Genomic DNA, 22,510 nt, shown 5'->3' on the forward strand with positions numbered 1-22,510 from the left:
GTCTTGATATTCTGATGTTTCCTATTTAACTGTTACTGCTCAGATGATTAAATATACATAAAAAGAATAAATACAATATGCCAAACTGTGGGCCAGAAGAACATGCCATCCCTATCTGATATACCTCCTTTTCCTTTTTGCTGTCCTCTCCTCTGATCCCTGAGGTTCTGCCCTGCCTTCCCTCAGGCTTCACCCTGAGCTTTCCAGTGCTTTCACTGTAATCGCTACGTGTGATAGACCGCTTGCCCTCCGACTCATTTTTTTTCGCTTACTCCCACAATTATGCTCAGATGTTTCTCTATCTGGTTTTCTGAGGCTTTAATCCCACGCTTTCTTTCTTTACTGGGTGAGGCCTTTCACGTATCCTTTCCATATCATGAAGTACTCAGCCTGTCTCTTTTTTTTTTAAAGACGTATTTGTTCAGCATCATGATCAGACTGCATTTAGCAGTCAATACCATGGGTGCAAGAATAAAATCTTCATTAAAGCCCTTTTTTGGAATGCTTTTACACTTTCCACAGAACAGAAAGTAAAATAATATGTTATACAACTTAGTCACAAATACAGTCCTCATGGGGGTTTTTTTGCTCATACACATGAGTATTGTCTAAAACATGTCTTTTTTTTTTGTTTTTAAGATTTATTTACTTCTCTCCCCTTCCCTTCCCTTCCCCCCCCCACCCATCTGCTCTCTGTGTCCATTCTCTGTGTGTTCTTCTGTGTCCACTTGGATTCTTGTCAGCAGAACTGAGAATCTGCGCATGGGCCAGCTCACCAGATGGGCCAGGAGGCTCTGGATTTGAACCCTGGACCTCCCATGTGGTAAACATACACTCTTATCAGTTGAGCCACATCCACTTCCCATAAAACATGTCTTCTTTGTAGCAGTTAGACCCTTTCACCACTGTGCTTGGCTGAGTTCACAAATCTGTTGTAACCTGCAGCTTCCCTGTCACTTCTCTGGTTCTCCTTTCCTTCTAAGCTTCATGGGTCCAAAATTTGAAGACTGTTGTAATTGCAAAATTCATTGTAGCTTCTGCCACCTTCAGAATTGCTTCCATCATTACCAAAGCCATTATAGCCATCCCCACTGCCACCATATCCACCACCACCTCAGCTGCCACCAAAGCCACCTCGCCCACTGAAGTTTCCTTCACAGCCAAGGTTGTCATTCCCACCAAAGCCACACCTCCCCAACTGCCACTGAAGTTCCCTGAACCACTTTGACCTCTTTGGCTGAATGAAGCACTGGCCATCTCTTGCCTAGACAGGCCTTTCCTTACTTCACAGTTATGGCCATTCCCAATATGGCATTTCTGAATGACAATCTTATCCACAGAGAGTCATGGTCATCAAAGGTCACAAAAGTAAAGCCTCTCTTCTTGCCACTGCCTCAATCAGACATGATTTCAATTACTTCAGTTTTCCCTTACTGCTCAAAATAATCTCTTAGGTGATGCTCTTCAGTGTCTTTCTTTAATACCACCACCAATACCACCACAGTTAAGTGGGCTCCTGGTCTTTGGGATTCTTCTCTTGAGATAGCCCTGTTTGGTTCCTCAGCTCTTCCTTCACAGTGACATAAATGACAAACCCAAAGTCCCTGGAGCACTTGGTTTTTGGATCTCTCATTACCACATAGTCCATGAGTGTTCCCCATTGTTCAAAATGGCTCCTCAGACTCTCATCAGTTGTTTCAAAGCTTAATCCCCTGATGAGTAGTTCCCACAGCTGTTCAGGCTCTTTAGGAGACTCCAACTTAGACATGTCAGCAGCAGGAGAAAAGACTTTAACGGTGCTTCCTCAGTGGTGTCCACCCACCCTGTCTCTTTTTGTTGCATAATCCTCACTTGTGTTTCACCCTGTTTGCTTCATATGGTCATGGTCCAGTGCTCTAAGCCCTGACTGAGGTAATCCTAGGACTGTTTTCGTGTGATCCCCTCCTTTTCTAATGTTGAGTTTGCTGCTCTCAAAGACTTTTCTTTACCAGTCAGAGTTCTTGGTAGCAAACTATAGAAATCTCTGGCTGATAGAAATAGAAAAAGAATTTGGTGAAAAGCTATTGAAAGCTTATAGAATCTTAGGCTTAAAATACACAGAGGAACAAAGTAGGAACTGAGCAACTAGAACTATAAACAAAGTTCCACTGTGAAACAGGTTGTGGGGGACACTGCTGCCACTGTTGCTAGACAGCTGACACTATAGCTGGCACCACTGACACTGGATCCTGGACTCTTCCAGTGGTACCCTTGCTACCAGAACAGATTCTCCTCTGACCCTTCTTCTTTGCACCACGAGCTCCTAGTCAGGTCAAGGCAGACACATCTGATTGGCCCTGCCCAAGTCACTGTCCATCCACTAGCTGCAGAGGGGACTTAGAAAGGAGTGTCTCATTTGTCCTCTGAGAGGTGGTCTCTGCCTGTTAACATAACTCATACAGTAAGAAATCTCTGTAACATTCCAGGTAGGAAAAAAAATATATAAAAAGATGACATGGCCCATCCCCAATCCATGACAGTTGTTTTATTAAACTTCCTGCAACTTCCTTAAACTGTTGAAGCTACCTTTCTAACCTCTTAGCAAGAACTCTGGAACATAATTCAGTGCAAAATTAAAAGTGAAGAGGAGGGAAGCAGATTTAGCCCAACAGATAGGGCGTCCACCTACCACATGGGTGGTCCAAGGTTCAAACCCAGGGCTTCTTGACCCATCTGGTGAGCTGGCCCATGTGCAGCGCTGATGCGCACAAGGAGTGCCCTGCCACACAGGGGTGTCCCCCATGTAGAGGAGCCCCACGGGCAAAGAGTATGCCCATAAGGAGAGCCACCCAGCGCGAAAGAAAATCCACCTGCCTAGGAATGGCACTGCACACATGAAGAGCTGATGCAGCAAGATGATGCAACAAAAAGAAACACAGATTCCGGGTGCTGCTGACAAGAATACAAGGGGACACAGAAGAACACACAGCAAATGGACACAGAGAGCAGACAACTGCGGGGCGGCGGGGGGAGGGGAGAGAAATAAATAAAAATATTTTTTAAATTTAAGAAGTGAAGAGGAATGGATGTCGCTCAAGCGGTTGAGTGCATACTTCCCACATGAAAGTCTCGGGTTCAGTCCCCGTTGCCTCCTAAAAACACACAGGCAAGAAGCAAACAAAAAGGCCAAAGGGGAACCAAATGTGGCTCAGTGATTACGCGCTGCCTTTGCGCATACAAGGTCTGGGGTTCAGTCCCAAGACTGGTACCTCAAAAAAAAACAAAATTAAGGGGACAGATGTAGCTCAGTGACTTGAGCACCTACTTCCCATGTATGAGGTCCAGTTCAATCCCCAGTACTAAAAAAAAAATTAAAAATTAAGTTTAGGGATTGCAGATTTATATACAAAAGTGTTTGTTGCCAAATTTTTTAGCAAAAGAAACAACTAGTGTTTCAAAACTAAAGGAATGGTTAAATGATATATGAGATATCCATACGGTTAAATGTAGGCAGTCATTTAAAATCATGAATTTTAAAAAATATTTTAGAAGCACGAAAATACAACTAAAAAGAACTTTATAATATTTATATACAAGTTTTCACAATTATGTAAGTTTATATAGGAATATATATTGTATTAAAATGTATATATAAAGACATAAATTGGAAGGCAATACACTAAATTTTTTTTTGACAGTGAAAAGCTAGTATTTTTATTTTATAACCCTAGTGAGTCCTGTATAAATTTATTAACAGTATTGAGCCTTGTGGGACACTTCCTTACAATAACGTTTTTTTGAAACAAAAATCTCCTGATGGTATGGAATATGCTAAAATTTTAACATTTGGTGAGATTGGAGAGCTTACTTTCTTCTTTGTGCTTTTCTGTATTTTTCACAATGAGCTGAAAAGTTATTAACTTAAAAAAAAAAAAAAAAACTACTGAGGACGAATTTCCTGAGCCATCATTGTTATCCTTTGTCATCTTCTCTGAGTGCAGTTTTTCCCAAATCAACATTTCATAAACCAAATATTTTGTGAATTCTTACCCTTCCCTCCTCAGTGTTTATAGAAACTTCTTTCCTCACCCTTCCATATAAGTTCCTTTCTCACCATCAGTTTGTTCTTACTGACTTTTATGTTCACATACAGATCATTCATTCCATTCTAAAAACTCTTCCCCAGCTCTGCTTAGCTTCTCTAGCTACTATTTTAGCTCTCTTCTACCACAGCATGCTCAGCTTTCCTTGCCTTGTACTTTAGCCCTGCAATTCACAGAAATAACTATCTCAGAAGCTTCCATTACTCTTCCTTTGGCCAAATCTGAAGATCTCTTCTCTATATTTATAGCTTGGCTGACTGCAGGAAACATTATTGTTCACTCACTAATATACTTTTTTTCATGGGCTAAGTAGGTAGCCTTGTAGTTTTCCTCTCATTCCTCTAATCATCCTTAAGGTACCTTACCTGACTGCTTCCTATTAGACCTTACAATTAAATTGTTTGTCTCCTGACTGTCCTTACACCTCACTGATGCTCCCTTCTTCATTTCTCCATTTACCTGTCTGTGGAACCAATATCCTACATAATGGAAGTGTTGAATTTGATAGAACCTGTGATCTCCACATGCTACCTGCCTCAGTCAGCTCAGTTTTGACTGTCGGCTCTAGTTCTCTCGCTTCATCCGTGGTTCTCAGAGCTTAATATAAAGTTCACTGCAGCTGTGTTCTGCAGTTCACGAACTTTCTCCAGCCTCTATCTCCACCAACAAGAGCCTGTCAGAAAGTCTGGTTTTCAGTCCATTGCCTCAGAGTTGAACTCTGTTTCTCTGTCCATCCTCTTAAGATCGAATCCCTAGTTGTACTTCTTTCTGGCATTCAGTCTCACCTTTACATGTTCTTTCTTGCATCACCCTCAACTTTGTGGTCTGCAATTTAAAAACCAATCCAGGACCCTGAAGGCCTCAGCCCATATTCTCTGTGGGGTTCTTCCTACAGGGCTAAGAGTTGAGCTCAGACAATCCAAGTTAAATATGTTTTTTCATACATGCAGATGTTAAGTTCAGCCAATAGGATTTGACCAGTTGTGACCCAAATGTATAGAATAACAATCCTATTGTAACTGTTCTTGATCTTTTATCTGGCTCATCTATCCTCATGACTTCATATTTATGCTAGCTTTGACTTCTTTCTGTGTTCTAAACCCAAAACTTATATTATCTGTAGTTTTGGATTTCCTGCCTTCAGGGGAAGTTTCTTTACTGATTCGTTCATTCATCCAGGATCCATGTATTTAATACCTACTGGCTGACACTGAGCCTAGTCAGAGGCTAGTCATGAAGTTAGACAAAATAAAGAGCTGTGTCAGTTAGGATGCTTTTTATTGCTAGTGATAGAAATCTTGATTCAGTCTGGCTTATGCAACAATGGAATATATTTCCTCACATAATTGGCAAGTCTAGGTATAGCTCTTGTTTCCTGAAGGCACAGCTAGATCATGGGTCTTAAATACTGCCTCCAGGACCTGGCTTATCTTCATCTCTCAGCTCTGCCCTCTTAAGGATGACTTCATTCTCAACCTAAATAGATATTAACATAATGGCAAGATATTAACAGTACCAGGTCCAGATCCTCTTAGGTTCAAGAATAGTAGAAGAAAAGAGGAAGTGGATTTGACTCAACTGATAGAGCGTCTGCCTACCATACGGGACGTCCAGGGTTTAAACCCAGGGCCTCCTCACCAGTGTCGTGAGCTGGCTAACACTCAGTGCTGTTGCATGCAAGGAGTGCCGTGCCACACAGTGTGTCCCCCGTTTAGGGGAGTCCCAAACACAAGGAGTGCGCCCCTCAAGGAGAGTCCTGCCCCGCGTGAAAAAAAGCTCAGTCTGCCCAGGAGTGGCACTGCACACACAGAGAGCTGATGCAGCAAGATGATGCAACAAAAGGAGAAACAGGTTCCTGGTGTAGCAGACAAGAATGCAACTGGACTCAGAAGAATACACAGCAAATGGACACAGAGAGGAGACAATGGGGCAGGGGGAGAGAAATAAATAAAAAATAAATCTTGAAGGAAAAAAAAAGAATAGTAGAAGAAAAGACACTGCTCCCTCAACAACCCCGTCTAATGTCCCAGTATGCCTGTGGTTGCTGACTGGATTGTGTGCTCTTGCCTTAACCAATGACTTTAGCCATGAGAATTCAATGCTCTGATTAGTCAGGCTAGAGATATATGTCCTCTCCTTAGTCCTGGGTGTGGAACCAGCTCTATTTGTGCTTAAATAGAGACTGGGGGATACAGAGGTTCCTCTGAGGAAAAGATGAATGGATGTGGGATGGCAAAACCAAAACAAAACAAAAATCCAGCTGTCAGTTCAAGGGAGCATTTGACTCCTCTTAAGATGGGCAAAAAAGGCTTCCCTCCTCCTTCACTCTTTCCTTTCTCCTTCTTCCTTTTAAGCAAAATTTAGTGAGTGCCTGCCTACTATGTTCCAAATGCAGAGTACAAATACATTGTTCTAGAAGTGGACCCTTCCCAAAAGAACCTTAGAAAAATGAGAAAGAGAGATGACCAGGGGAATAGCCCTGCATTTATTGAGAATTCATATTTTAAGAAATGGAAATATGAAGGATATTTCTACATTTTTAATAAAATTAAAAAGAAAACTCCAAACATTATATATATATTTTTTTTAAGATTTATTCCCCCCCCCCGCCCCTCCCCACCCCCCCTCGGTTGTCTGCTCTGTGTCCATTCGCTGTGTGTTCTTCTGTGACCACTTCTATCCTTATGAGTGACACTAGGAATCTGTGTTTCTTTTTGTTGCTTCATCTTCTTGTGTCAGCTTTCTGTGTGTGCAGTGCCATTCCTGGGCAGGCTGCACTTTCTTTCGCGCTGGGCGGCTCTCCTTATGGGGCGCACTCCTTGCACGTGGGGCTCCCCTATGCAGGGGACACCTCTGCATGGCATGGCACTCCTTGCGCGCATCAGCACTGCACGTGGGCCAGCTCTTCGTGGGTCAAGGAGGCCCGGGGTTTGAATCATGGACCTCCTATGTGGTAGGCGGACGCCCTATCCATTGGGCCAAGTCCGCTTCCCTCCAAATATATTGTTTAACATCTTCTTTACCCACACTGTCTGAATACATACTCTTTTTTTTAAGATTTTTTTTCTCTCCCCTCTCCCCCCATCCATTGTCTGCTCTGTGTCCATTCTCTGTGTGTTCTTCTTTGTCCGTGGCATCAGGAATCTGTGTCTCTTTTTGTTGCGTTATCTTGCTGCATCAGCGCTCTGTCACTCCTGGGCAGGCTGTGCTTTTTTTCACGTGGGGCAGCTCTCCTTGCGGGCACACTCCTTGCGTGTGGGGCTCCCCTACACGGGGGACACCCCTGCGTGGCACGGCACTCCTTGCATGCATCAGCACTGCACATGGGCCAGCTTACCACACGGGTGAGGAGGCCCTGGGTTTTAACCCTGGACCTCCCATGTGGTAGGCAGACGCTCTATCCAATGAGCCAAATCCACTTCCCAAATACATTCTTTTTTGTTCAGCACTTGGAATAAGTCTCTCTCAGATGCTTCCTTGAATAACAAAAACTCCCTAACCCACAACAACAACTGGTTCTTTTTTTGCCTAGGCTGCTGAGTTAAAACTTGTGCTTAATTAAAAGTATATTTCCTTAGCCCAGGTTTACCTTGAGATTAGGTTTCTTTGTTTGCTTTTATTTTGTTTTGATTTGGTTTGATACAACAGAAATAAAATACCTTCAATTTCCACTTTTAAGTTAACAGCCTCTACCTCTGATCCATATCAGGTTGTTAATGCTTCTCCCACCAATGCCCAATCATTCCCCCTCCCGTATAGAGAAATCTCTTATCAGTGTTTACATAGCACAGATAATGAAATGTGTTTAAGTGGATATGTGCCACCCCTCCCCCCCCTTTTTTTACTTTTTTGTGCCCTTTTAAAGGCAACAAATGTGAAAATATTTTTGCCATGTTCAAGTTCCGACAATCTTCATATTATTTTTCCTTTGGATTTTATCTTGTTTTGTACTATTGAAAAGAACATTGAGAAAAGCAACACAGATAATCCAAGGATTAGGATTAGGGAATAAATTAATATGGTAGTTCTCAACTGGAGACATTTGGCAATGCCTGGAGACCTTTTCGATTGTCTTGACTTCTGGCATCTGCTGGGTAGAGGCCAAGGATGTTGCTAAACATTATAATGCACAGAACAGGGCCCTACAACTAATAATTATCCAGTCCAAAATGTCAGTAATGCCACTGTCTAAAAACCTGGCATTAATAGGATTTTTAGAATTCTAAGCCCTGAAAGGATTCAGAACAAGCAATTTAGGCTTAAGACAAAGCTAGAAGCAAATTGGAGTCATAAAATTAAAGAATCCTGGATTTAAGCCAGTCTCCCCATTTTCTACATAAAGTTAATTCAGTCACATGGGGAAAAAAGTGACCTGAAGCAATTTAACTCCTCTACCTCCTAAATGTGTGATCAGGCATCTTGCCCAATCTTTCTGTCTCAGTTTCCTAATCTGCCAAAAAAAAAAAAGTAATAAAACTTGCCTCAAATGATTGCTCTGAGGTCTGATTAACACAATACATGTAAAATGTTTACCACAGTACCTGGCCACAGTGAGTTATATTAAATACTGGTGGTGAGGACCAAGGTGGTGATTATCATTACAGCTCTTTCCCAGGATCACAGAGCTAGCTCACAGCTTGCTCCAATTCAGTTTCCCTGACTCTCAATCCTTTTTTTTTTTTTTCCTATTACACTGCCTTGAGGGTCTATGAAGAAAGACCGTAGAGGCAATTTGATATTAAAGAAAACCAGTCAGGAGAACAGTTCAGTAGCTGATAATTGAAGAGCATGATAAAGTCTGAACAAATATTCTCCATAAAAGAGAAAAAGAGGTTTAAATTGTAGGTAGAAAGCTTTGAAGAGTACATAAGAAAGATCGGTTCCCACTTGGAACAGACTACCCTTTCTTTTCCTAAAGCTCAAGTGAAGGGATGGACTAGACTAGATCATCATTTCAAGACTCCTTACAGCCCTGACAGTGTTCATACAGGGTGTCTTGTCTGTCTGGGAAAGTCCCTAAAATACCTGGATGGTTGGACCACGTATTTGGAGTCTCTTACAACTCTGAGGTTTTCTGATATCTGATAATGTTTTGTGGACCTTGTGCTGGAAAGACTATGTGACAGTGTAGATCATACCCAGTAGGCATGTGTAGACCAGCACAAACCTCTTATTTTATGGTTTGTGGAGTCAAGGATGTTTTATTAGGTTTTACTAATTCAGTCAACATGAGCATATGATTAAGATACTGAACAAAATGATTTTCCTTTTAAAATAAATTTATCTTACCAGCTATTCTGTGTAATAGGTTTCCTCTCACTTTCTTAAAATTCTTATAAAGATATTTGCAGTTCCTCTATGAGTTGAATTTTTATTTCTCTAGTTAGGTTATTCAACTAAGTTGCTTTTAATTAATGGCTTTCAATAAAAATTGATAGAACTTTCAAAATATTAAACCTCTTCTGTATTAAAATATAGCTTAAATTCTCAGAGAAAAATCTCATTGATTTGGTAGCCTTGAATTTCCCTTTTGTTGGATTGAACTCCTAAAATGATTCCACAAAATATTCCATGTAATTAGTCTTTTAAAGACATTTTCTGGGAAGCAGACTTGGCTCAACGGATAGAGCATCCACCTACCACATGGGAGGTCCAAGGTTCAAACCCAGGGCTTCCTGACCCATGTGATGAGCTGGCTCACGCACAGTGCTGATGCATGCAGGGAGTGCTGTGCCATGCAGGGTCTCCCCTGTGTAGGGGAGCCCCACATGCAAGTAATGCGCCCCGTAAGGAAAGAAAATCACCCTGTGCGAAAGAAAGTCCAGCCTACCCGGAGTGGCACTGCATACACGGAGAGCTGATCCAACAAGATGACGCAACAAAAAAAGACACAGATTCCTGGTGCCGCTGACAAGAATACAAGTGGACACAGGAGAACAGACAGTGAATGGACACAGAGAGCAGACAACTGTGGGGGGAAGAATGGGAATAAATAAAAAATAAATCTTTTAAAAAAAATTATTAAAAAAAAAAGGACATTTTCTCCTGTTTTATATTTCCATGCTCCACCTACTTTAAAAATCATTAGGAAATCAGAACAATTCAGTACATGAAAGAAAACTCAATGACTCTTGGTTAAAGTTATCTACTTTTTGTGTATTTGTATGACATTTAAGGTCCACAGTGCAGTCAGAGAAGAGTAGCACAAGCCCACTCAGTGAGTGCTGACTGAGCCCAAGCGCTGATAATTCAAGAGTATTGCTAGGTACCTCCCATTGCACAAGGGAGGGCCCCTGGCTCAGGCAGTTTACATGATTTGCCCCAAGTCACAAAGCTGGTAAGTGGAAGAGCCAAGACCATGCATCCTCTCTGACTCTGCTGTGTGCTGCATCCTGATATTTGACAGGGACTAATGCAATACTTAGAATAATGAAAAACCTACTCTAAGACCTGTTTTTAATGTACGATGCCTCATTTACATTGCTTTTCTGTATGTTAATTTAACCTTCAACTTTTTTTTTTTTTTAAGGTATTGTGTAACGGACCAGGAACATGTGTTCCTATCTGTATATCTGCCCTTCTCCTTGGTATATTAGGAATGAAGAAGGTGATCATTGTCTATGTTGAAAGCATCTGCCGAGTGGAAACTTTATCTCTGTCCGGAAAGATTCTGTATCACCTCTCGGATTACTTCATTGTTCAGTGGCCAACTCTTAGGGAGAAGTATCCTAAATCTTTGTACCTTGGGCGAATTGTTTGACAAATGGCCAGTTACTTCCATAGAATTTTCCCATCAACAAAAATATTTGTTATAAATGAAAGAAAACTACATGCTCAATGTAAGGGCTTCTGAAAGTCTTCAGAATCTTTGGTGACCAGGAATGAACATTATGCAGATGACCCTGGGAAGAAACAGAGACTTCTCATGTAAAACAGACTTCAATAAACAATAACCATTAAATATTTATGTCTCTATACACTCAGTCTCTTTTCTAGTATCTATCACTGTGGTACATTAAATCTTGTGTCCCACAAAGACATGTTCAAGTCCTGACCTCCAATTCCATGGGTGTGAAATCATTCAGAAGTAGGATCTTTGAAGATGTTAAGACCGAACTGAATCAGGGTGTACCTTCATCCAATATGACTGGAATCCTTACGTGCAATGGAATTCTGAACATGAAAGCAGTAGAAACCGCAGGAGACAGAAAAAGACAGATTGTTATGTGACAGAAGCAGAGATTGATTGCCAGCGAGCCATCACCAGACCAGTACAGACTGCAGAGAAGTCATGGCCTGCCTGTACCTTGGTTTTAGATTGGTAGACTCCCAAAACTGAGCCGTATTCCTGTTGTTTATGCCCACCAGTTTGTGGTATCTGTTAGAGCAACCTTGGCAAACTAAGACAATCACTATCTGCAAATTATCTTCTGGTTTATTTTAGTAATGTTTTTTCTAGAACTAAATATAGAACTTGTATGATTTGTAACATTTCCTATTCTACAGCTTGTTGTTTTGTTTTGTTTTCAGTATTCTGCATTGTAAAAAGAAATGTATTTCTTAGTTCTTGTCCATATACAGCTGGCTTTATTTCCTGTATGCAAGTAGTGAAGTCCCCAGTGACTCCTTTTGGCACAAAGGAAGCAGTTGTATTAAATTGGCTTCATGATTATTCGCACTTGACAGGCTTTCAGAACCTTGAGCATAAACCAGTATCTTTTTTAGTTCCTCATTCTTGTTTGGTAAGTACTTGGCCTCAATCCAGAATATCTTTTAAGCCCTCTTATTTCATTATTAAAGAAATTTAAAGGTGACTCTTATCATAATGATACAAATATGATTCTATTTATCAGTTATCCAAACTCAAAATATTAATTAAAAATACTTTAGTAAGTTTACAGTGTTGTCATGATTGTAATGGTCTCTCTGGCATTTTGAGATGTTTAGATTTGCTAGATTATATCTTTACAAAATATTTATATAGTGCTTTCTGTGTGCCAGATATTCTTCTACACACTTTTCAAATGTTAGCTCATTTAATCCTAATAGCAAATAGCTTTATGAGGTAGATAGTTATTTCCCCATTTTATGGGTTAATAAATGACTAGTAGGGAAGCGGACTTGACCCAATGGATAGGGCGTCCGCCTACCACATGGGAGGTCCAAGGTTCAAACCCCGGGCCTCCTTGACCCGTATGGAGCTGGCCCACATGCAGTGCTGATGCATGCAAGGAGTGCTGTGACACGAAGGGGTGTCCCCTGCGTAGGGGAGCCCCACGCACAAGGAGTGTGCCCCATAAGAAGAACTGCCCAGTGCGGAAAGTGCAGCCTGCCCAGGAATGGCGCTGCACACTCGGAGAGCTGACACAACAAGATGACACAACAAAAAGAAACACAGATTCCTGTGTCACTGATAAGGATAGAAGCATTCACAGAAGAACACACAACGAATGGACACAGAGAGCAAACAACTGGTGGGGGGAGAGAAGGGGAGAGAAATTTTTTTTTTTAAATATGGCAAGGCAAGGATTCAAGCCCAGGCAGCCTGGCTTGAGAGCACAGCTGGTTTCATGGACAAGTTGTCTGTGTAGTCACACAAGGCCCTGCACTTAGGTGGGCTTGCTGCTTGTTAATACTCTATTGTCACTCTCTTGAATTTCTTAATTTTTTAATGAGGGGCCCTGTGCTTTCATTTTGCAAAAGCTCCACAAAATGGTCCTGTTTGAGATTTTGTGCCTTTACACATTTCTACAGCAACAGAAGTGCAGCACCTAGTACAGTGCCTGGCCTAGCTAGTACCTCAATAAACGGGAATTCCATTCCCTTCCCTTTGAACTCTGCTCCATTAACAAGCCAACAGACAAATGAGAATACCTTCTCTCTAGTACTTGAGTTTGCCTATACATATTTTCCTTTTAAATCTTTTGTTTTATAAGTGTAATGTAAATCTGTAAAGAAATGGTGGAAGATCAGTAAAAAAATTGATTTTTAGTGAAAAGAAGGTAGTCACCAGAGATTATATACAATTAAAAGGGGGTGGGTAGGGAAGCAGACATGGCTCAACTGATAGAGCATCCACCTACCATATGGAGGGTCCAGGGTTCAATACTGAGGCCTCCTGACCCATGTGGAGCTGGCCCACGTGCAGTGCTGCAGTGTGCAAGGAGTGCTGTGCCATGCAGGGGTGTCCCCCGCATAGGGGTGCCCCACACACAAGGAGTGCAGCCCTGCATGAGAAAAAGTACAGCCTGCCCAGGAGTGGCGCCACACACACGGATTGCTGACACAGCAAGATGATGCAACAAAAAGACGCAGTTTCCCAGTGCCGCCTGACAATGCAAGTGGACACAGAAGAATACACAGCAAATGGACACAGAGCAGACAATGGGGGATGGGGATAGAAAATAAAAATTTTTTGAAAAGGGGGGGTGGGTTGATCTAGCCTTTCTTACTCTTGGGGGAAAATCCTCTGTAAAGTAAACGTTAAGCACATCTGTCATCAGGACATTTTTCTAGGTTTTTGGCTGGAGAAACACGTAGCAGAAGACTCCTCAGAATAGCACTTTGCTGTCTGGATGTAGGAGCCATGGAGCAGCCAAGTGGTAGTTCATTGTGCTCTGATTTTAATTCTCAAATCTTAGGCACTGGCTCTGTTTCCAGTGACCCAGAGGCCTAGATTATCAGAGAGCATATTACTTTGATTCAACCAGGGACAAAATAAGCCTCTACTTTATTAAAGGGAAAGTGACATTTGTGAGGGACGACAGCGTCTGAATTTTATTCATCTGTGAATCTTTTCTCTAAGTACTTTGTTCCTAAGTGCCATTAGGTAAAGAGTTGATGAATGAAATTGGACTGAGTTTCAGGGCAACTTCACAGGGCCCCACAGGTAATCCTGCTGCAGAGGCTCCTGTCAGGCCAATGCTTACAATGCTCAGGCAAGGGAGAGTTGTAGAAAAGATGCCATAATTTTTTTCCAGAAACATATGTCCCAGATATTTTGCAGAGTCTTAACTTAGACAGTGGTTAGCCTGGAATGTCAGAGAAGGAATATCTGTGTGTTATATCACCGTAAGTTTAGCAGGTATCTTCCCTGGGTTCAGGCTGCTATACACACATTCAGAGCAAGGCTCAAGCACATATTATCAAGCCTTCCTGCTCAGTTCGAGAATATTTGGGAAACAAGGGTATGCTATGCTGTGTGTTATTGTTATGGCTAATTTGAGTCCTCAAGGTCATACTGGCAGAAGTGGCTGTTTCAAGGTTATAGTAGGGGCAATAGATTGCCTTTGTTGCATTTCTGTGGCATTAAGAAAGATGCTGCCCTAGTCTTCACACAAACTGAAGAAAATAATAGCTAGCTTATCCTTTCCAAATTTCTCTTAAAAGCACTCTGGAATGCAACTGTTACAATAAGAGACTGTTCATGAAAAATTAACTCTATCAATCTTCAAATGCGAGGCAGGGGAAACCACACATCCTGCCCACACCTACTTCCCTAAAAGATTTTTATCTATAGTTCAACTCTCCTGGAAGGTCTCCGACACTTGCCAGGTCAGGAGACCCAGCTTTTTCAAGTAGGATGTCCAAAAGACATGACAGGAAGCTTTACCCTGGAATGAAGAGTGCTACAAAACCTTGTCAACAAGAAGTATGTTTTACAATTCAAATTTTTTTGAAAATTGGAAGAAGTCCTTTCTAGAAAGGAGGTGACCCAAGCTTCCTCTTATATAAAAGCAACTGGAAATACACTGTTTATTAGGCCTTCAAGATATATACATATATATGTTTGCTTAAAATTGAGAATTGTAGCTCTCTTAAGGCATGCCGTTCATTAGGTTGAATCAGTTCTCTATTTCTTCTGTTTTTGTTTTTTTTTTTTTAAAGATTTATTTATTTATTTAATTTCCCCCCCTCCCCTGGTTGTCTGTTCTTGGTGTCTATTTGCTGCGTCTTGTTTCTTTGTCCGCTTCTGTTGTCGTCAGCGGCATGGGAAGTGTGGGCGGCACCATTCCTGGGCAGGCTGCTCTTTCTTTTCACGCTGGGCGGCTCTCCTCACGGGCGCACTCCTTGCGCGTGGGGCTCCCCCACGCGGGGGACACCCTTGCGTGGCACGGCACTCCTTGCGCGCATCAGCACTGCGCATGGCCAGCTCCACACTGGTCAAGGAGGCCCGGGGTTTGAACCGCGGACCTCCCATATGGTAGACGGACTCCCTAACCACTGGGCCAAAGTCCGTTTCCCCCTCTATTTCTTCTGAAAAGCCCTACCCCCCAAAAGAGTTTGATAGTAATGTATTAAGCACCTTTTATGGATGATAAGGAAATTACCATGGGTTTTAAAAAGATTATCCTTCTCCATATATGTCATTATTTGAGGCCTTGTCAGATTTCTTCCCCATGATTTCAGCTCTAACACCCAATGAGAAGATACTGATCTTCTTGTCTGCCTGAACTTTTTTCTGTCAAGGCCTGATACTCTAGCACTGCAAAAACAAATTATCTATAATTTTATTCTTTTTGCCAACTCATTTTAAACCCAGATTGGATGTAGTGCCTCATTTTCCCTCTGGAGTAATTAACTGATGCTAGCCTCTACCATATCCCTCAAGCCACAAACTTGGGAATAAATTATTTTTTATCACTCTTTCCTTATCCACATGTAACTGGCTGCTTTTTAAATATATTTTTTAAATTTTGGTAACATATATTCAGCATAACATTTCCCATATTAACTGCTACAATTCAATAGTGTTAACTTTATTCGTAGTGTTGGGCTACCATCACCACTGTCCATTACCAAAACTTTTCCGTCACCTAAACTATACTCCTTAAGCATTAACTCCCCATTCCCCACCCCACCCCTAGTACCCTTTAATCTTCTTTCTGTCACTATGAATTTGCATATTCTAGGTATTTTGTATAAGTGAGGTCATACAATATTCATCCTTTTGTCCGACTTACTTCACTCAACATGATGTCGTCCATGCTAATCCATGTTATTGCATGTTTCAGAACGTCATTCCTTTTTATAGCTATACAATACTTCGTTGTATGCATATACACATTTTGTTTTTCCTTTTTTTTTTTTTTTTGGTTGATGAACACTTTTACCTTTTAGCTATTGTAAATAATGCTGCTATGAACTCAAGTGTAGAAATATGTTTGAGGCCCTGCTTTCCAGTTATTTTCGTTATATACATAGTAGAAGTGGGATTGCTGGGTTATACAGTAATTCTGTGCTAAACTTTCTGAAAAACTGCCAAACTGTTTTTATTCTCAACAATACATTTTCTGGTTTTGTTTTGTTTTTTAAATAGCCATTCTAGTGGGTATGAAGTGGTATTTCATTGTGGTTTTGATTTGCATTGGACATTAGCCACCAGCGAGTACCGTTTAATGTACTTATTGGCCATTTGTATATCTTCTTTGGAGAAGTGACTATTTAAGTCCTTCACCCATTTTTTAATTGAAAGCAGAAGGGGAAGGAGGGAATGGGAAGTTAATGTTTAATGGGTATATGTTTCTGTTAGGGATAATGAAAATGTTCTGAAAAGAGTGGTGAAGTTACACATCAGTGTACTTAATGCCACAGAACTGTGCACCTAAAAATGGCTAAAATGAGTTTTATGTTCTGTATAATTTACCACAATAAAGGCGTTTTTAAAAAAAATATACAGGGAAGCAGATTTGGCCCAACGGATAGGTCATCCTCCTACCACATGGGAATCCAAGGTTCAAACACAGGGCCTCCTGACTCGTGTGATAAGCTGGCCCATGTGCAGTGTTGATGCATGCAAGGAGTGCCATGCCACACAGGGGTGTCCCTTGCATAGGGGAGCCGCACGCGCAAAGAATGCACCCCATAAGGAGAGCTGCCCAGCGTGAAAAAAGTGCAGCCTGCCCAGGAATGGCACTGCACACATGGAGAGCTGACACAACAAGATGACACAACAAAAAGAGACACAGATTCCAGGTGCCGCTGACAAGAATACAAGCAGACACAGAACACACAGTGAATGGACACAGAGAGCAGACTTGGGGGGGGGGTGGGGGAGTAATAAATAAAAAATAAATCTTTTTATAAAAGAATATTCAAGTACACAGTCCAGTAACAGAGCAAGGGCATCAATCATACATCATGTAGAGAATGAGAATGAAAAAGTCAAATAACAGTTTAATTATTAAAATAGTTTGACTTCATGGACCCTCTAAAGGGATCTCAAGGATTTCCAGGGCCCCTAGACCACATTTCACGAACTGCTGATCTGCATAATGGCACCCATGATTTCATCTCCTCTAAGAGCCTTTAGTCAGTCAGTCAGTGATCTGCATATTTGTTTTATATTGCTGAATAACACATTTAATGACTTTTAAAATACCCATTAAGGGAAGCAGATGTGGCTCAAGTGATTGGGCTCCATCTACCATATGGGAGGTCCAGGGTTCAATTCCCAAGGCCTCCTGGTGAAGGCAAACTGGCCCACGTGGAGAGCTAGCCCAAGCAGAGAGCTGGCCCACATGGAGTTCTGGCCCATGCAGCCAGCTGGCCCTAGTGGAAAGCTGGTGCAGCAAGATGATGCAACAAAAAGAAACACAGAGGAGAGACAGTAAGAGATGCAGAAGACCAGGGAGCTGAGATGGCACAAGCGATCCAGTGCCTTTTCCATTCCAGAAGGTCCCAGGATCAGTTCCTGGTGCTGTCTAAAGAGAAGATAGGCAGACACAGAAGAATGCACAGCAAGTGGATAAAGAGAGCAGACAAAGAGGGGAGTGGGAGAAAATATTTTTTAAAAATAAAATACCCATTAATTACCTCACAGATAACTGGCTCTCTGCTCAGGGTCACACAGGCAGAAATCAAGATGGCATCCTGGCCTGGGTTCTTATCTCGGGCTCAGGATCTCCTTCAAAGCTCCTTCAGATTATTAGCAGAATTCAGTTCCTTGCAGTTATAGGACTTGGAGCAACTTGTTTCTTCAAGGCCAGCTGGAGAGCATCTGCTTGTCTCTTTTAAGGACGCATATGACTGGGTCAGGCATGGCTCGGATTATGCCCCTTTTGATTAGCTCAGAGTCAACTGATTAGGGACCATAGTTACATCTGCAAAATTCATTTTGTCCTATCAATGTAACAGGGAAGTGATATCCCATGATATCCACACTTTAGGGTAGGGGATTATACAGGTTATGTGCATGGTGGGGGGAGGGGGTGGTATTGTTGACCATCTTAGAATTCTACCTACCACAATCTGCCAGAAGTTGTTTTGTTTTGTTTTTCTTTTACCTTTTACTTAGACATCCAAACTCCTACCTTTGTATCCAAATTCTTCATGGAAATGTATGCCTTCCCAACCCCATCCTTTTCTAGCAAGTTATTTAACCTTCCTGTGCCTTGGTTTCCTTATTTGTAAAATTGAGATAATTATGGTACCTACCTATAATTGTTGTGAGCATCAAACTGGACGATAAATACACTGCATTTAGCACAGGACCTGACATGTAGTAAGCCCTTGTGTTTCTATGGCAGCTTCTTTGGTTCATAAGAGGCTCAAAGAAGGGCTCTCCTTAAACTAAGCACAGCAACCACTTCACAGCCTCTAAGATGGCTATAATAAAAAAATATGAAACAAAGTAAGTGTTATTGAGGATGTAAGGAAATTGGAACCCTCATCCACTCTCATTGGAATATAAAACGATGCAACCTCCATGGAAAGCAACTTGGGGAAGCGGATGTGGCTCAAACAATGGAGCTCCCACCTATCACATGGGAGGTCCCAGGTTCAGTTCCTGGCGCCCCCTGGAGAACGCAAGCTGGCGCAATGGGCAGGTATGGTGAGCTGACGCAACAAGATGATGTAGAAGAGACACAACAGACCAGGGCGCTGAGGTGGCTTAAGTGATTGAGCACCTCTCTCCCATGTGGAAGTCCTGGGTTCAGTGCCTGGTGCCTCCTAAAGAGAAGGCTAGCAGGCAGCAAGTACAAACAATGAGGGGGGCAGGGAATTTGGCAGTTCCTCAAAAAGTTAAATGAAGTTATCTTATGACCCAGCAATTCCACTCCTAGGTATATATACCCCAAAGAACTGAAAATATATACACACAAAAATGTGTACATGAATATTTACAGTAAAGTTCCTAAGAGCCAAAATTTGGAAACAACTTACATGTCCACCAATGGATGATTGGATAAACAAAATGTGGTAGCTCCATACAATAGAATGCTGCTTAGCCATAGAGAGGAATGAAGCACTGAGACATGCTACAAAGTGGGTAAGTCTTGAAAACGTATGAAGTGAAAGAAGCCAGTCACAAAAGACTACATATTGTATGATTCCATTTATAGCACATCTTCAGAATGGGCAAATGCATAGAGGCAGGAAGTAGATTAGGGGCTGGGGGAAGGGGAGAATGCAAGAGACTGCTAGCAGATACAGAGTTGCTTGGGAGACAATGAAAATGTTCTGGAATTAGTGGTGATGATTGCACAACTACTAAAAACCACTAAATTGTGCACTTTAAATGGGTGAGTTTTATGGTATGTGAATTACATCTCAAGATTAACAATCATGGGAAGCTGATGTGGTTCAAGTGATAAGGCCTCCACCTACCATATAGGAGGACCCGGATTCAATCTCTGGGGCCTCCTGGTAAAAAAGAGAAAGTGTGCCTGTGCAGCGAGCCTGTGCCCGCATGGCGAGCCGAGTGCCCACGCAGTGAGGTGAGTGCCCACATGAGTGCCCGTGTGGCAAGCCGAGTGCCCCCGGGGTGAGCTGAGTGCCTGCGACAGTGCCCACACAGTAAGCCAGTGCCCACATGGTGAGCCGAGTGCTCATGCAGTGAGCCAGTGCCAGCACAAGTGAGTCATGCAACAAATGGAATCATACAATATGTAGTCTTTTGTGACTGGCTTCTTTCACTTCATACGTTTTCAAGACTTACCCACTTTGTAGCATGTCTCAGTGCTTCATTCCTCTCTATGGCTAAGCAGCATTCTATTGTATGGAGCTACCACATTTTGTTTATCCAATCATCCATTGGTGGACATGTAAGTTGTTTCCAAATTTTGGCTCTTAGGAACTTTACTGTAAATATTCATGTACACATTTTTGTGTGTACACAACAAAGGAGAGATGAAAGGGATAGTCAAGGTGAAGCACAGCAGAGACCAGGAATTGAGATGGTGCAATTGACAGGGAATCTCTCTCCACATCAGAGGTCCTCAGGATCGAATCCCAGTGAATCCTAGAGGAGAAAGAAGAGAAGACAAGAAGAGAAATAGATACAGAGGATCACAAAGCAAATAGCAAGAACAGCAGGGCGGGGGAGGGGAAGAGAAGGAAAAATAATAGTAAAAGAATCTATCCATTTACAGGTGTACGTATAGGTGGGGGGGTGGGGATCAACACTAAGCACAGTAGCCCAAAACCTGCTATAAGAGAGTGTTTATGTTTATTGTGATTCCATCTATGTTCTTGACCAGACACAAAACAGACTGTCAAGGTGCTGGAGATAAGGAATTGAGGAAGGGCCGAGTCAAAAACGAGTAATAAGTGTGAGGTGAGCTTGGGAAGTAGAAGTGGTCTCAACATGAAATAACTCCCTCATTAAGGAACCTCTCACCAACAACCTGAGCTCTCTTTGGCAAAGATTTTCCTGTCCTTATGATCCAAGGTGACTGAGATAAATCGTATTTTCTAAAATTGGCCATCGCATGTGCTCATCTGCAATATGACCTTGCCACCTCTCCATCAAGAAGTGAAATCTGAATCCATCCCCCTTGAATCTGAACAGGCTGGAGTAACTTGCTTGACCAATAGAATACAACTAAAGTGATGTTCCGAGACTTCAAGATTGAATCAGAACAGGCTTGCAATTTCTGACCAGGTCTCTTGAAATGCTCACTCTCTGGATGCTTTCTCTTGGGATGCTTCTTTCAGAACTTAGCCATTGTGCTATCAGAAATTGAAGCCATATAGGCCGTGTGTTGGCATTCCAGTTTGACAGTTGCATGTGAATACGGAGAGTCATCCTGACCCAGGCACGTGACATATGAGGGGAGAAGCCTCTTGATGATTCCACCACCACCATTCAAGTCATTCCTAGCCTTTTAAGTCTTCCCAGCTGAGCTCACTCAGACTTGATGGAGCAGAGACGAGCCCTCCCATCTGTGCCCTGTGAATTCCTGATCCACAGAACCCGTGAGCATAATTAAATGGTTGCTGTTTTGCACCACTAAGTTTTGGGGTGATATATTACAAAGCCTTACATAATTTAACAATAACCTTTCGAAAGGAGCCAGTTTTTCCAAAGTTTTGTGCTTCTACTTATATTAGAAATGGAAGCAACTTCTTGCCTCCAAGGCAAAAGGAAGAAGATGTATTCTATATAATGGATAGGAAAAGGATTTTTTCTTTTTCTTCTTGGCTATGTATAGCAGTGAAACAGAAACCAATAGATTCTTCTAAATCTTTTAACCATATGCAGATGAATAAGCAAATGGTTGGACTTGATTCCTAATCACTTTTCCTTTCCTGTATATCTGAGGGTTTTTTTCCACTCTAATAAACTTCAGCGTTTAAACAGAAGTCATGTGTCACATATATGACGATTAGCAGCAAGAATGTAGAAAAGGAGATAACTGCTGAGCATGAAACCTTAATTAATAGTCAAGCTTTTCAACTGAAAATAAAAACAATGTTCCTGGCAGAGAAATATAAAATCTTTCTTCCAGTCTAACTTGGAATCCGTTTTTTTCTCAGTCATTTAACATTCAATGACTACAAAGAAAACTTTTTAAAATTTCACTTGAGTTCCAGTGATCTAAGTGCAATAATCTTTCCATGACAGGTCCACCCTTCCCATCCTTCAGTCCCCCTGTGCATTGCCACCACCCTCACCCCCAAGTATGGAAACTGATTGATGTGGGAATCAAACTAAAGAGAAGTTGAGCAGCAACAGAAGGGATGAACAAGTCTGGAAGACAGTTTCTTCTCCCCTCTCAAAAAGGGGGAGAAAAGAGGTGTGTGTTTCATTCTTCAAAGAAAAAGGAAGAAAAACAAGACTTTTATGGAAATACCATATACAGAGTTGGAAGAAATTCAAGGAATAAAAACTATCCAAAATGTTCCCTTATTCAGTTCCAGTCTGGCAGCCAAATTAAAGGAGTCTCAATTTCATGCTGATTTGCCCTGAATTCTCTGGACCTAAAATCATGCAAGACTTTGGTCCATTGACTCTCCAGTTGAACAAACTGGGTCTAAAGTGGCCCAAGAGAGGGAAAACTTATCATGTTAAATCAAAATCTTATAGAAAAAATATTTATGGATGAATTGATTTTAAAAGTTTGAGATTTGATTAAAAAACCATGGCCAGGGGAGAGTAAGGAAGGGGCTTTCTAGATGAAAAAAGACTAACCATGCTTGATCAT

The 22,510-nt window shown here is 41.7% G+C and overlaps 1 protein-coding gene across 2 annotated transcripts in view; it reads left to right on the top strand.

The window, feature by feature from the left end:
* Positions 1 to 16,398, top strand: part of ALG14 (ALG14 UDP-N-acetylglucosaminyltransferase subunit) — a 154,821-nt gene extending 138,423 nt beyond the window's left edge. For both annotated transcript variants that reach the window (XM_004471703.3, XM_004471705.4), the window contains exon 4: positions 10,612 to 16,398. In XM_004471703.3, the coding sequence (XP_004471760.1) occupies positions 10,612 to 10,842 (231 nt within the window). In that variant the 3' untranslated portion in view covers positions 10,843 to 16,398. The remainder of the gene's footprint in view (positions 1 to 10,611) is intronic.
* Positions 16,399 to 22,510: the final 6,112 nt, after the last annotated feature.

This window comes from Dasypus novemcinctus, chromosome 9 (assembly GCF_030445035.2).
Source record: "Dasypus novemcinctus isolate mDasNov1 chromosome 9, mDasNov1.1.hap2, whole genome shotgun sequence".
Classification (NCBI taxonomy): Eukaryota; Metazoa; Chordata; class Mammalia; order Cingulata; family Dasypodidae; genus Dasypus; species Dasypus novemcinctus.